Consider the following 16841-nt stretch of genomic DNA (forward strand, 5'->3'; position numbering starts at 1 on the left):
TCTGACTTTCTCCTCGAATGGGTTTTGAGAAGGAGGCGAGGAGAGAAGACGCAAGGAGTATGCAATTGAGATTCTCCCCATCTGTCAGGAGACAAGGCACCTTAACAGTTCATAACAGTCTGGAAAGGGAGGGAGCAGGGTTGGGGAGTAACTGATTACATGTAATTAGTTACATGTAATCTGATTACAAAAAACTAACTGTAATCAGTTACGTTACCAGCAAAAATATTGTAATCAGATTACAGATACTTTTGAAAAACAAGAATCTTTTTTAATTTTTTTGTCATTTAGCAGACGCTCTTATCCAGAGCGACTTACAGGAGCAATTAGGGTTAAGTGCCTTGCTCAAGGGCACATCGGCAGATTTTTCACCTAGTCGGCTCGGGGATTAGAACCAGCGACCTTTCGGTTACTGGCACAACGCTCTTAATCACTAAGCTACCTGCCGCCACAGATGACTACTTCTTGGATTACTTTTAAATTCACAAATGAAGTTTGTTTCGGTTTTCTCAGTGACAATCAATTCCGCATTGAAAAAAGGTGCCAGTTTGTTCCACCTGAGCGAGTCAGAGACCACTATGATGACACCAAATGCGTTCGATGGATCCTTTTCGTCTTCTTCGAATGCCTCTTCAGGGGAAAGTAATCCAAAAGTAACTGATAGTAATCAGATTGTTACTGAGTTTGGGTAATCCAAAAGTTACATTACTGATTACAATTTTGGACAGGTAACTGTAACAGATTACATTTAGAAAGTAACCTACCCAACCCTGACCAGGAGTATCCACAAGATGGAGGAGGTCAGAACTCGCTCTCCTCCAGTATCTCCTCCATGGTCTCTCCCAGCGTCATCTCACCATCGCTACTTGACAGGCTCTTCCTGGTGTGGAACTCCAATCCTCCCATGTTTCTCTCCCTATCTCTCCACCCTGCCACCTCCCCTCCTTCCCCCTCTCGTTGGCTTCCTTCCCCCTGCAAGGCCACCTGCAGCAAGTGTGAGTGTGTGGAAGGGCCACCCCCCTCCTCGAATGATTCGCTCTGCTGGGAGCCGTGTGGGCGTCGGCCTCTGGAGCACTTCCACAGGTGTTTGAGGGGCTCGCCCCGGAAGTTGATGCAGGGCGTGACCTGGAAGTGGTTCGTGAACAGGAAGAGCTGCCATCGCTTTTTCAGCTCCGCCTGGAACTGGAGATAACAGATTTTTAATTGTGTTTTTATTTGTATTTATTTATTATTTTCTATTACGATTATAACGATTTGTTAAGCTAACACTTAGGCTAAAGTAAATTGAACTGCTAGTTTGTGGATAGTTACCTCTCCATTGGCGAAGCAGTACAGCACAGAAACCAAGAATCCCTGAGAGAGAGGTATGACACATATAATGATTGTATTCAAGGTAACAAACATTAGCGTTTCTCTACCGGACCATTTTCCAATTGCATTATTATCAAGACAAATTTCTCCCTCTAAATGTAGTTCTTAATGGGATCAGGATGTTTTCCTTTCTTTACTCAACAGGAACATAAATCAACGGAAACATATTCAAACATCTTTGTTATGGTCTTGTGGAAGGTGGCCATTTTGTTTTCAGCTCTTACCTGGAAGGAGCTGAGGGTGAGGTTAATGAAGTTCCTGGCATAGCGGCTGCTTCCCTCCACACTCTCGTCTATCAGTATAGTGAAAACTACCTCGTGGATCCCCAGTAGAGGGATCAGGACTAGCGTAGCCCTGGCCAAGCTAACATAGAAAAGGAAAGGAGTTTTGGCATTCAGACAGTACTGAGGTTCAAATAAAATAGTTGCTTGAGGGTGCTGGGTACTCCTGTCACAGTTCAGAGTAAACCTTTAGAGGGACAGTAGCCTACCTGTATCTGTAGTCTGTGAATTTCACTTGATCTGCCTTTAACTTTGAGAGCAGCAACATTAGTATTTTGATGAATATGTAGAAAATGACCTGCAACACAAATCAATTATATATTATTTTCTGAAAAAACAGTAAGAGATGCTTATGTTGTGTAAAAAGTAAACTGTGTCTTTAAGAGAAGAAACCCTATCTTATTGGGATCAGTGCACTCTAACAATTCTACCCTATATGACATGCTTGTGACAACCACTGCTCTGGCTGATGTCTATGTCACATGGTCTCAACTATTGATCTTAGACATCCCAAAATCAGTGTGAAATCACTGGAAAGCTCACGAGCTGATGCCCCAAGTGTGTCAGTCTTGTGCAATTTTGGCGTACACTGTAGAGTCATATGGTTTGATAGACGATTTATAATTGTCTCATGTTCTTAGATATCAGTGGAGCCTTAGTTGAGTGGTGATACAGGGGGTTGCTATAGGTTATATATTGTAGGTTGCTACTCACCAACACAGATAAAGTGATGGGTCCCCTTATTATCCACCAGATCCATCTATTCTTATTGGCCCAGCACCTTAGGACAGGAGAGATTCAAACAAGATTTGGGCCTACAGCATCAGCTTGTATCATAGACTATTGGGTATTTACACAGATCAGTACTGATTGATTACTTTATGCGAACAGACAGAAATATGATCAGAAGTCTTGAAATGAGTGGTGGAAATGCTCCCAAAATACTTACCCTTTATTTTCATATAAAGCTTTGGTTACTGTCCATGGCACCACAAACACAAATGGAGTACCTTTAGGAAGAAGAAAAAGTATTTTGTTGCCATAAGTTGTCAATCTATCTTCATTAGAGCCTTACCCTAGCCAATGAACATGTGCCTTTCAAACATTAGAGCCTTACCCCAACCAATCAGAATGTGTCTTTTAAACATTAGCGCATTACCTCACCCAATCAGCATATATCTTATAAACATTAGAACCTTACCCCAGCCAATGAGCATGTATCGCTTGAGCAGCCGTCTCTTGGTGAGGACGGCGGTGAAGAGGAGGGTCTGGAGGAAGATGGCTTCCACCAGGAGCCAGAAGTAGTTACAGGCTACAAAATACTCCATGAACACCCGGGAGGCCTTACATACCACCATTATCTACAGGAAGAGGAAAGATTAGATGAAATATGATAATTACAGTGCCTTATTATTCTTGTTGAATAAATGTATCTTACGTCATAGTCTCTTGTGACAGACGTTAACGTAAGAGCACACCTGAGATTTGGTTCTGGGTGCCGGGATTTCTTATATCATAAGAAATAAGTATTCTGAAGGTCAGCATGGACGTAAATGCAATGTTTTTAATGATTTTCTTAACTAACTCTACAGGACATGAGTACCACTGAGTTGGAGTATGAGTTCCACCCTGGGTCGTCGCTGGGTAGTTTGGTGTACATGACATGTAACACGATCTCCTTTATGAAGACTGCAATGGCTCTCAACATGAACGACACAAACAGATTCATGTGGATGTAGTTCCTCGTACAGTGGAGCTTCCTAGAAGAGACAGAGGTTGGCATTGACTCAAACCCACCACTGACTATTTAGTGTGGAAATTGATTTTGTGATTATGTTACGAAGATGAATGCTCAGTACATGGGCAATCCAATGTAGTTTATAGTGATCAATAGCATCATCTGTAATCTTGTCATCCTGCCTCCCCTGGTATCTGTTTTATATTTGATTATCAATGAATGACATTGAACACTGACCAGTGGGTTTGAATCGATGCCATGACTAAGGAGTATGTCATTGCTTTGCAATTGTGTCATCGCCCTACGATAGTAGAATTAATCATAATCATCATCAACATGTGCTTAACCCCCGGATCCCTGAGCTCTAGCAACTTGACACTAACCTGAGAATGCCCATGAGTAGAGTGGCCAGAGAAAGGGAGGAGAGGGACAGAGAGTAGCCGACGATGGAGATGACTCTCAGGGCTGCTTGGCGAAACAACTCATCCTCCTGGAAGACACAGACAAGGAAAATAAAAGGTGAAAAAGAGGCAATTGACCTCAATCTCTGAAACTCACTTAGATAATACCTTTGATGATAAAGTGGTAACAATACATGGTTATAACATCTGCAGAAAAGACAGAAATGCCAAAGTTGGAGGTGTTGCCGTTTATATTCAGAACCACATTATTGTAAAGCTTAGAGAGGATCTCATGTTAAATACTGTTGAGGTAATATGGCTACAGGTTCATCTGCCTCACCTAGTATGGCTACAGGTTTATCTGTCTATAGCAGCTTCCCGCCCATTCTGGTGGGAAGCTGCTATAGACCACCAAGTGCTAATGTATGTGATATCAACAGAGAGGTATATTTTCTGGGTGATTTAAATATTAACTGGCTTTCATCAGGCTGCCCACTCAAGAGAAAGCTTCAAACTGTAACTAGTGCCTGCAACCTGGTTCAGGTTATCAGTCAACCTACCAGGGTAGTTACAAACAGCACAGGAATGAAATGTATTGATGACATCTTTACTAATGCTGCAGAAATTTACTTTAAAGCAGTATCCAAATCCATAGGATGTAGTGATCACAATATAGTAGCCATATCTAGGAAAACCAAAGTTCCAAAGGCTGGGCCTAATATAGTGTATAAGAGGTCATACCATAAGTTTTTTAGTGATTCCTTTGTTATTGATGTAAATAATATTTGTTGGTCTGTTGTGTGTAATGAGGAGCAACCAGACGCTGCACTTGACACATTTATGAAATTGCTTATCCCAGTTACTAATAAATATGCACCCATTAAGAAAATGACTGTAAAAACGGTTAAATCCCTGCAGATTGATGAGAAATTGAAAAATTGTATGGTTGAGAGGGATGAGGCAAATATAATGGCAAATAAGTCTGGCTGCACAACCGATTGGCAAATGTACTGCAAATTGAGAAATCATGTGACTAAAGTGAATAGAAAGAAGAATAAACTACACTATTAAACAAAGATAAATGGCATGAAGAATTATAGTAAAAAGCTTTGGAGCACCTTAAATGAAATTATGGGCAAAAAGGCAAACTCAGCTCCATCATTCATTGAATCAGATGGCAATATCAGTGGGTTTTGTGATGAAAAAGCCAACTACTTAAGTGATTTTTTCACTGGCAAAATTAGCAAACTTAGGCATGACATGCCACCAACAAACACTGACACTACACATCCAAGTATAACTGATCAAATTATGAACGACAAGCATTGTAATTTTGAATTCCTTAAAGTGAGTGTGGAAGAAGTGAAAAAATTATTGTTGTCTATCAACAATGACAAGCCACTGGGGTCTGACAACTTGGATGGAAAATTACTGAGGATAATAGCGGACGATATTGCCACTCCTATTTGCCATATCTTCAATCTAAGTCTACTAGAAAGTGTAGGCCCTCAGGCCTGGAGGGAAGCAAAAGTAATTCCGCTACCCAAGAATTGTAAAGCCCCATTACTGGCTCAAATAGCCGACCAATCAGCCTGTTACCAACCCTGAGTAAACTTTTGGGAAAAAATGGTGTTTGGCCAGATACAATTATATTTTGCTGTAAACAAATTGACAACAGACTTTCAGCACGCTTATAGGGAAGGACATTCAACAAGCACAGCACTTACACAAATGACTGATGATTGTCTGAGAGAAATAGATGATAAAAAGATTGTGGGGGCTGTTTTGTTAAACTTCAGTGCGGCTTTTGACATTATTGATCATAGTCTGCTGCTGGAAAAACGTATGTGTTATGGCTTTACACCCCCTGATGTAGTGTGGATAAAGAGTTATCTGTCTAACAGAACACAGATGGTGTTCTTTGATGGAAGCCTCCCTCTCCAACATAATCCAGGTAGAATCAGGAATTCCCCAGGGCAGCTGTATAGGCCCCTTACTTTTTTCAATCTTTACTAACGACATGCCACTGGATTTGAGTAAAGCCAGTGTGTCTATGTATGCGGATGACTCAACACTATACACGTCAACTACTACAGCGACTGAAATGACTGCAGCACTTAACAAAGAGCTGCAGTTAGTTTCAGAATGGGTGGCAAGGAATAAGTTAGTCCTAAATATTAAAAAAACTAAAAGCATTGTATTTTGGACAAATCATTCACTAAACTATAAACCTCAACTAAATCTTGTAATGAATAATGTGGAAATTGAGCAAGTTGATGTGACTAAATTGCTTGGAGTAACCCTGTATTATAAACCGTCATGGTCAAAATATGTTGATACAACAGTAGCTAAGATGGGGAGAAGTCTGTAAATAAATAAATAAATAAAGCGCTGCTCTACCTTCAACAAGGCAGGTCAACTGTCAACAAGGCAGGTCCTACCGGCCCTAGTTTTGTCGCACCTGGACTACTGTTCAGCCGTGTGGTCAGGTGCCACAAAGAGGGACTTGTAATTGGCTCAGAACAGGGCAGCGTGGCTGACCCTTAAATGTACACAGAGAGCTAACATTAATGATATGCATGTAAATCTCTCATGGCTCAAAGTGGAGGAGAAATTGACTTCATCAGTACTTGTTTTTGTAAGAGGTGTTGACAAGCTGAATGCACCGAACTGTCTGTTTAAACTACTAGCACACAGCTCGGACACCCATGCATACCCCACAAGACATGCCACCAGATGACTCTTCACAATCCCCAAGTCCAGAACAGACTATGGGAGGCACACAGTACTACATAGAGCCATGACTACATGGAACTCTATTCCACATCAGGTAACTGATGTAAGCAGTAGAATCAGATTATTTTTTTAAAGATACAAATACACCTTATGGAACAGCGGGGACTGTGGAGAGACACACACACATGTACAGACACACGCATATGCACACGGGCACTGGCACACGCACTCTACGCACACGTACATTGTAATTTTGTTGTATAGTGGTCATGGATATGTGGTGGTGTGACAATGTTACATGATGTACTGTTTTATCTTGTATTTTATGTGTAATATAAGTGTCTTAATGTGTTTGGACCCCAGGAAGAGTAGCTGCTAACGGGGATCCCTAATAAAATACAAATGGGACATTCTGCTTTTTAACTGGAATATGATTTATTGTTGACATTTCAGTTGCAAGGCCTTTTCTAAATGCAAGGCAAGTCTCCTCTGTTTCCTTTCACAGCCTTTTCCTCACCTCGGCTTTAAAGTAGTATGGTTCATCACATTCTGTCTTGTCCCGCCAGGCTTCCGTAGAATTATCCTGGAGTCGCCAACACCCATTGGATAGACACTCCCTGTACACACTCCTGGAGTCATCTGGGTCAGGAAGACAAGAGGAATCAATAGATTGGTTAATGAGAGATGTGCTCACGTTCCAACCATGTTGGAAGGCACGTTTAACTATGCTTCTACTTCTGTGGGGTACTATATGAAATGTTATGATGTTGTGTTGTGCAATCACATGACATTATAGATATGGAATGTATGGATAAGTGTGATATGAAGCCTCCAGACTCACCCTTTGTAATCCAGGGAAGGTAGGAAGGACAGGGCACTGACACGTTACCGGGGGCTGAGTGGGGCCAACACACAAACACGTCAAACGTCCCATTACAATAGATTCCTGAAAGGACAAACAAGTAAAGAGTAAGAGACAAACAGAAAAGTACATGAATAATAATGTGCTATTGCTTAACTCAAAATGAATTTCCATATAGATCAATTGCTGCACTGACAGTCTGGCCGCAATTAAATTACAATACACATTGTAGCAGAAACATACTACATTGATACATGGAACTGGCCAGGGCCAAAAATAAACTGATCACCAGTTTCTGAGAAGATGCTTTCTGCTAAAATCCTGGTGCAGTTCTCCCTATATGCATTCCGTTTGCAGATCAACTCTTCAAGCGTCATCTTCATGGCGTCAGCTAATGGGGGAACCTAATAAAATAAAATCAATCACAGAGCCCACCACCTTTCATGTCAAATAAGACAGTTAAAAAGAGAGGAATATTTTATGATAAACCATACATTTTAACCACCCCCAACAACGTGCCAGGAAGACTGAGGGGGATGTGGTTTTAGTGAGAGTCCACAAGATGGCAGTATTTGAGTAGAATTCCTGCTGAGGTATCTAACTACAAAACCTCAATCGTCGTTGTTAGGAGTCTGTGTAGGCAATTTCACAAGCCTAGGGCTCAATTCAATCCGTATTGCTGAAGTTCAGCGCTGTAGTGCGATTTAAATGTAAAGGTAATTTCCGATTGAGCCGACATATGCAAGGTTAACCGCAGATGCAGGAACATTGTCTTTCATTTTAAATTGCGCTATAGCGCTGAACTTCGGCGATACAGATTGAATCGAGACCCTAATGTCATGTGATCTAAACTAATAGAAGTAAATGCACCTGTTTCATTTACTCTGAGGAGAGAAATCAAAATGGGAGATTTAACCACCAGTAACTCAGTTAGGCTGCGCTTACACAGGCAGCCCAATTCTGATCTTTGGACAATTATTTGCATGTCTGATATCTATCTGATCTTTCCCTAATGTGTAAACATTCATAAAAACTACATGGAATCTGATCTTTTGACTTTTGATTCATACCACCTCCATATGGCTGCGTTTACACAGCAGCCCAATTCTGATCTTTTACCCAATTATTGGTATTTTGACCAATCAGATTAGATATTTTGTAAATGATTGGGCAAAAGATCAGAATTAGGCTGCCTGTGTAATCTGAATCCTGATACAAACCCAATCCTCCATATGTGACCTCTGTCTGGACGCTCAAATCAGATTTTTTTGCTCTTAAGTGGTTTGATGCTGAGTTCATAACCAAGTGGGAAGGTGGTCATTACCAGTTGTGAATTCGTAAATACCAGTTGGATGCATTCACGTGCTTTGAACTCATTGAGAAACGTTGATTGGCTAATGGCCAACAAGCTGTAAGTACAGCCATCATGATTGTAAATAAATTATAGTGTTCAAAAAACATATTAATATATTTTTATAAATCATGTTTTGTTTTTACATTTAACTTCCAAAAATCCTGCCAAAAATGCTTATCGAAGGTAATTTCCTTAGTAGGTGATGTCAGAGGTCAGCATGTGGGAAAAGTCGGAGCTCAGGGATGATAGACGAGTTTCCAACTAATAATTACGAGGAGGGGCGTTCAAGTGGATTTTTCCCAGTCGTATGTGGTAAATACCACCTTCCCACTTGGTTATGAATTCATCATTATTGCACACGACCTGACATTACCATGACAACCACCCCAAAATGTACAGTAACAGTGATGGGAAATGAGCATTACATCTGTTTGCTACTTCAGAGGCTACATCAGTGTGAATGCGCAAATCTGATATGGGTCACATGTAAAACTATGTGTGGACAGTCAAGAAAAATATTCTGAAATATAAATGAAATCAGATTTGGGTTCTTAGGGTGGCTGTGTAAACACAACATATGCTTGGTCCAAAATGTAAAGATACTGCCCAGTGTTTCCAGATTTCTATTAAATATTACCTATATATTTTCCTTCCAAAATTGTTTAATGAAGTATGTTAAAAATCAGCTTTTCTGTGTTGCAATGGTGTGAGCTTACCCCAACAACAGAATGGTGAATGGTGTGGGTGTATACCAGTTGTTAAAAATATTCATGCAAGTAGACCGCTGATTGGCCAGCTCATCCTCTTCTAGACCGCTGATTGGCCAGCTCAAGAGATTACGTTATATTCTATGAGGAAATAGCAAGCATTTTTTAAATGGTCTGTTTGAGATACAAGTTTGAGGTGGGGTTTTTGAGATGTTTTTTCTCCAATTTATACTTTGGCCACAAATATGAGTATAGGATGAGTCAACAACATTATTTGGATATGAGTTAACATAATATTAACTTTGAAAGGTAACTGAGCAGTTACTTTAAGATATCTTACCACATGATTTGGCAATGTTCTTTAGAAATAAAACATTGACAAAATGTAATAAATTCAATTATTCTAGTGACAGACCAACACTTCTCTTCTGTTTGTAAAGTAAACAGAGAATCAAGGTTTTCCCATTTAGAATCTGTTATTCCACAGGTGGGGTGCAGTACCATAGAAATATAATCCAATGGATTCTATTTCTATGTGCGGTACTCTTTCTCTGACTAACATTCCCTGCCTTGCCTTCACACTGCAGTGGGGATACATACTGTATATCTATCTGAACTGTGTAACCTCCCTGTGCCTGTCCGTTCTATTCCCCCTCCACCACCACCTGTTCCACTGTGATCTGTCCTATCCTAGGAGCTCCCTGACTTTCTAACGCTTCAATTGACCCCTTCTGTCTCTTGTCATCAGGTTGTCTGGACAGCAGTTATCACAGAGGAGTGTGTGTGTGTGTGTCTGTCTGTCAGATCTCTCACTACTATCTGGGGTGAAAAGAAGGTACAGGGGCTCTCCTCTACCTTAAGAGAAAATGTTTTAAAATCCACTGAGACACTTAAGGGATTCTGAGCTTAACTCAGTTACAGATTGAGAGAGTGCTGATATAATTGAGGGCCTCGGAATCAAATCCGAGAGATCTCTGCTGAGATCATGTTTATCATATAATATGTAGCTACTATTGAGTAAAGGGATGTACTTACAGTAAGTACCCAAGGTAATACTGAAGGTATAGAGTTTTAGGAGTTACTCAGATAGAATCATACTTTGGAAATTTGTCGGTGCATTTTATGTGCTGTATACTGTCTGTTTCTGGCTGTTCTGGTACATGTTGTGTGCGCCAGCAGATTTTGTGATAATATTTATGTCTGGAGTGATATCTATGGATATATGTGCGCCATGCCATGCAACCCAATACATTATCATATAGCCACGTTGCTAAGCAACTCCAAAGTTCTTGCATATCCCAGTCGCATATCTGTTAAAAAAACTGATTTCAAACCATAAATTCAGGCCTTATCATCTCACTGTGTCAGTGTTTATGGTTTTAAAGTTCAACGGTAGCAATTCATCCTCTCAATCAGATAAAGGATTTAATCAAATTATGTTTCTCTGTTGTCAGGTTGGAATATTTGTGAGATTACTTCAGTACACTTTTTTAACAGAACATTTGTTTTTTAATATTTTAATTAATATTCTATATGGATTTTAGGTACTATATATGTTCAAATAAATGCTCAATTACGTTTTTATTTTTTACTGACCCTCCTGTGCTGACAGAGAAAACAAGTAAGAAAAGTTGTTAAATATAAAATGGCTCCAAAACTGGTTTAGAATCAATATTCTGTAGAAATTGTATTCAGATTAATACATGCACATGTGTGTGCCCTGCGTTTGTGTGTGTGTGTGTGTGTGTGTGTATATATGGGCGGCAGGTAGCCAAGTGGATAGAGAGGCGAGCCAGCAACCGGAGAGTTGCCAGTTTGAGTCCTGGGTCTGACCGGAAAAAATCTGGTGGGAAGTGAGCTGGCAACCGGAGGGTTGCTGTTATCAAATCCTAGATGCCATTGCCTGCCATTGTACATTGAGCAAGTCACTTAACCTGTTTGTGTGTCTTTTGTGGGGATTGGGATAAACCAGATGTCACATTTTGGTTGGACCTTGTGCACAACTGACGAATAAAGTGATCTTAATATTAATGTGTGTGTGTGTGTGTGTGTGCGCGCAGCTGACCATCTTACCTGCAGACTGGAGAGGAGCAGTAGGAATAAAGGAGAGAGAGTGGTACTCCCCAGTGCCCACCCCCCTCTGTGCCAGGCTGGTCGTAGCATGGGTATGGCGCTTTGTTTACATATAAGCTGGATGGCACCTCAAGGACCCGCCTGCCATCGATACCCTCTTCACACTCATCCTTGTCTTAGCTCTCAGCATCCACACCACACGGAACCAACACATGGACACAAGCCTCTTCTCTAAAGTGTCCAGTCCTTTCACCAATGTGGTTTTCCAGGTAAAGATGATTTGAGACTTGTGAACGATTTATGTGCTTGGTTAAGCTGACTTACTCACGGTGTAGGCTGCTCTCAGTGTTAGGCTTCTAAGCTGATTTTTGAAAGGCAGTCTTCTCTCTTCTATGTAGGCTCGCCTCAAAACAGTGGGTTTTCGTGTAAAGATGATTTGTGATTGGTTTAGGTAAATTTTTACAGGTGCCTGGTAGAGATGGAGCCTGCTTCTCTCCTGTTTAGGATCGGTGTTTCACTTCTTTTAGGTGTGGTTGATATTCTAAAGGTAAATTCTTCCTGTAGCTCTAATGTTTTGGGAATAAAAGGTGTTCTTCTCTTGGTTGACAGATGTTTAGTAAAGATATCCAGGCACTTATTCTAGTTGTGGTTTCTTTTGGAGCAATGTTCTCCATTTCATTGAGGCTTTAAACGAGACACTCCTTTTTAAGTTGTGATCAGTTTGGTAAAGTTTTCTCTGACATCTCTCCTAGTTTTAGTATTTGATAAAGTTGTCCTCTGTCCTAGTTGACGTACGTTAGTAAAGTTGTCCTCTGTCCTAGTTGATGTGTGTTAGTAAAGTTGTCCTCTGTCCTAGTTGACGTACGTTAGTAAAGTTGTCCTCTGTCCTAGTTGACGTGTGTTAGTAAAGTTGTCCTCTGTCCTAGTTGACGTGTGTTAGTAAAGTTGTCCTCTGTCCTAGTTGACGTGTGTTAGTAAAGTTGTCCTCTGTCCTAGTTCACGTGTGTTAGTAAAGTTGTCCTCTGTCCTAGTTGACGTGCGTTAGTAAAGTTGTCCTCTGTCCTAGTTCACAAGCGTTAGTAAACTTGTCCTTTGTCCCTCACCTAGTTGACGTGTATTGGTAAAGTTATCATCATCTTCTTAGTATTTGGTAAAGTTGTCTTTGGCTCGTCTGCCTGTCGCTGTGTGTTTGGGTAAGTTGTCTTCGTCTCAGGCTGTCTCAAGGGTTCTGTTGTCTGTCCTCCCTGATGACCTGAATGCGACTGAACGAGTCTGTGGATCCTCACCCATCAGTCTGCCTCCCCCTTTTCTCCGCCCGGCCTTGTCCCAGCCAATCAAGATAAGACAAGGGAGAGCTATTTTACTAGAATGACTTTATAGTCCAGGAGGGGAACGCACACACAAGCAGAAAGTATACACATGCACACATGCATGCACACACACACACACACACAGCCACATCATAAGGTGTGCAGTGTTGATCCCTGACTGGGGCTAAAGGTTCAGTGGCAGTTTTATGTGGGTGGTTCTCTCACAGTAAGAGGGCCTCATCAACAGTATTTGACACTAATGGGATCTCTGTGTGGTCTAATGGATCTACAAGCGCACCACAGGGGCTGCAGGGGCCATGACCAAACACACAGGATGGATCATAAGCCAGAGAAACATGTTGTACTACTGTTCATGCACTGTGCAGATGGTGCAGCCAAAATAATACATCACTAATAAATCAAATCAAACTTTTCCAAAGTGTACTATAAGTTTAACAATAAATAGCACATTATATACAAAGAGAGGGGGTTTAAAACTATGTGTGGAAGTAAACTACATTCATCAGACATTTAGAAAGAAAGATAAAAGCTAATCAATAGATAACCTTATTTCACTATTACATCACTGTGTAAACAATGTGCTATATGAGGATGGTTGATTATAGTGTTATTTACCACCTTGTTTACAGCGTTATTTACCACATTGCTTACATGTTGACATAATAGTGAAATAGGGTTATGAAAGAGAAAAAGGAAACTTTGTTCAAGAAAAAAAGTTATAAACGCCTATAATAAAAGGGAAACATTACCTAGAGGAAGATAAGATATATGGAGGAAGATATGACAATTCTCCCAGTCCCCACCGATCAATGGTACTTTGCAGGACTGTCAGTGTGGGGAGGGCCTGAGGTGCCAGTCTGCCGGGGTTGACTCACTTCTAGTTTAATATTAAAGCCCTACTATCGCTCTGCGGGGCCAGCTTTGTTTGTCACACAGTTACAGTGTCCTTTGTTTTGCCACTGGGCTCTCCACAACTGTAAGAGAACGAAATATCACGGGGTTGTTATGGTTAGGGTTAGGGTTTAGTCAGGATGTGGACAGCTAGGGTTAGTTATTTATATGCACATCTAGTATTTCTCAGGTGCTAGGCATGAGAACATAATCACACAGGTCATGCTATAAAACAACTGGAGAATGCCATATGCCTGGCCTCGCAACAGCAACCCAGAACTATTTATCCTCACGGTGTTGTGCACTTTCCAGGTGGAGGATTGAAGGAGTTGTTTATGCTTCCGATTTATATTAAAACAGCCGTAACCTAACGTCAGCTATTATTTACATTGTAAAATAGGCTTACATCCACATTGTAAGATAATTCGACACTAAGAGTAAGGATATTTAGTGTAAGATTAAAAGGCAATTACAGTATAGCACATCACATTATACTAATGTAGAGCGTTTACTGGCCTTCACAAGAGCAGGGTGTAATAAAATCCATGTTGGTGTGGGTAGATCATTCAGCCAGCAATGAAATAAATGCACAGTATCCTTTGGTGCATGTCCTGCTCTTCTGATGGACTGTACATCCATCCGGCCATTCTATAGATCATAATATGATAGTATGGTATATTATGATGCAAGACACACCTGTCACTTTTTGTGAAATGGGAGGAAGTGAAACTCATGGCTGATTTGTTTACATGAAGAGCTAACCTTAGTAATACATCAGCTGGAGTAATTGTGTTTTCATTACAGGATGATCTATTGCTCTGATAAATATAGGGGGCAGATTTGACAGTGAATCCATCCAGGTGACTTTATATGTTATAGGGGCTATGGAGATGCAGGAATTAAGGCTCCACTGTGACCCAGTCATAGCATCATTTGTGACTGTGAGATATACAAAATATCAAACTGAAATTAGTTTATTCTACTCTTAGCTACATAAGCATGGCTGTAAAAAGTCTGGATATAGTCATATGTCAGCATTATCTTCACTAACAATGAACAGCTTAAGAGGGTTTAGACGACAATGAAAATATATAGAGAAATTCTCTCAGGTCCAGGAGAATGTAAATGTGATAAAAGCAATTTCATGGAGACATGGCCTTAGGATAGCCCTGGTATTGCTACCCAATACCAAGGATCGTCTGTGTGTGTGGGTGTGTATTTGTGTGTGTGCGTGCGTGTGTGTGTGCGTGTGTGTCGGAGCTGGACTTGGTCCGAGACGAGAGTGAAGAGGCTGTCAAGGAGCTAATGTGATGGTTCAAGTGTGCCCATTTGAAACACAGATAATAGTAAGACACTCGCCAACTGAACTGAAGCTTCTCTCGCTAAGAGAACTGTCTGGTCTGTCACTCGTCTGTGATGTATGCTTCATTCACATTCAAATAAAATAAAACTTTATTTCATCATAAAAACAGGCCAAACCTATCACAATAAAGTTAAGGATGGCTGCTTTGGCAAGTCCTACAGGCTCATTCGGACAGACTTTAGTTTCATTGTTTTGGAAGCTGAGACGGTAGCTATAACTGTCTCATTTAGTTTTCACACTATACCGATGAGCGTTTTATTCACCAGATCAGATGCACACAGCAGCTTATAATGGGAGACAGTCAGTGAAGTGTTTGGGTCTTTTCACTCATTAAAGAGAGATATTACAGTAATGATCTGTCTGGGTTTGTTTCCTGCGAGCTTGGCTTTGATTCTACCAGTATTTTAGCTTAGTCTACTCTCAGCGATAACAGTGAACTTGGCCTGAACCGTGAAGATGTCAGTATTTACTTTGTTGTGGTTTTATGACATTTTTGTGCATCACGGAATCACTGTACCATTCTCTCCCATTGTCATGAGAGCTTCTCGTGAGCACTGGAGAAGTAAATCTAAACAAAGGATTCCAGGCCCATTTTGTTGTCTCGTGTCTTAAAACGGGTCTGGAGTAGATTTTAAGTGCACTCCCATGATCTTTTATTTGAGGTCAACATATATAGATAAAAAGGCAAAATACATAGCTAAAAAGTACTTTCCCAAGTATTTCCTATCTTTTGTCTCTTACAAAGTGTCCCTTTTTGTCTTTTTCACTTTTAGCTCAAAACATTTTCAGCTGATTTGTAGTCAAAACGCCAACATGGTGAGTTTTAGGAATGCATTATAGCAGGGCCCTTTCAACAACAAAGACCGATATATACCAAACAACAGTATGCTGCTAGCATACCAGGCCATTGAGGTACTAAGACAATTGTGAGAGTGAGCTAAATGATAAATATATTTCAGATAAAGCTGTGCTCGTATTCGACATGGGTATAACACTGTGAAAACTGATGTCCGAACCCTTCTGCTTCTGTATGGATCCAATATGGGTCAGAGGTATTGGATTTCTGCTTCTTCAACCAAGGGGAATGATGAAACGAGACAGGCAGTTCTTTCTGGGGGGAATATTTGATTTGTTATATTTTCTTTCTGAATCACAAGCATTTATAATCCTGAGCTACTGAAAAATGTCCTGATCGCAGGCGACTTAATGGGTCTCTGAGACAATCTGTACATTGTAAGAATCATACAACCACATACATAGTTATTATTTTGTCTGTGTTAATGTATATGACCACAGAGAGAATGCTTGACAGAGGCAGATAGTGCCGATGTTAGTTGTTATGGGACACTGAAAAATACAGTAGCCTACTGTAGGCCTGTGTTAACATTTTACATTAACCATACAATTACAAAATGTACACAAAGATGGAAACAAACTGATAACGAAGACTCATTCAGGAAAAGTGCATTGATTGTTTTAAAATGACTCATTATGATCATCAAAAATCATAATTCTCTAGAACATATGAATGGTATTATAATTTTTGCTGTAGGCCTACATTTCCCATTCAACATTTTACATAAAACCCAACCTCAAAGGAAAAGTTTTCTGGACGCCAACACAAACAGGCATGAGTTTTACAGACATACAAGTCTGCCCAGCCCCACTCCTCAGGTCCATCAAGGGCATGTAAAAGTGCCAGCGTTGTGACACTGCTGGGGTAAACACAGCAC

The 16841-nt window shown here is 40.6% G+C and overlaps 1 protein-coding gene across 1 annotated transcript; it reads right to left on the reverse strand.

The window, feature by feature from the left end:
• Window positions 1-415: 415 nt before the first annotated feature.
• On the reverse strand, window positions 416-12847 carry LOC121547433 (glucagon-like peptide 2 receptor). The gene is made up of 13 exons (XM_041858715.2): window positions 11524-12847; window positions 7679-7793; window positions 7369-7473; window positions 7045-7166; window positions 3774-3880; window positions 3256-3412; window positions 2854-3013; window positions 2602-2662; window positions 2367-2433; window positions 1862-1950; window positions 1596-1734; window positions 1312-1353; window positions 416-1182 (listed from the first exon to the last, which is right to left on the reverse strand). The coding sequence occupies exons 1-13, from the start codon at window positions 11611-11613 to the stop codon at window positions 802-804; spliced, it is 1635 nt and encodes a 544-aa protein (XP_041714649.2). The 5' UTR covers window positions 11614-12847; the 3' UTR covers window positions 416-801.
• Between the last annotated feature and the right edge of the window lie 3994 nt (window positions 12848-16841).

Source organism: Coregonus clupeaformis, chromosome 31 (assembly GCF_020615455.1).
Source record: "Coregonus clupeaformis isolate EN_2021a chromosome 31, ASM2061545v1, whole genome shotgun sequence".
In the NCBI taxonomy this organism is placed as follows: Eukaryota; Metazoa; Chordata; class Actinopteri; order Salmoniformes; family Salmonidae; genus Coregonus; species Coregonus clupeaformis.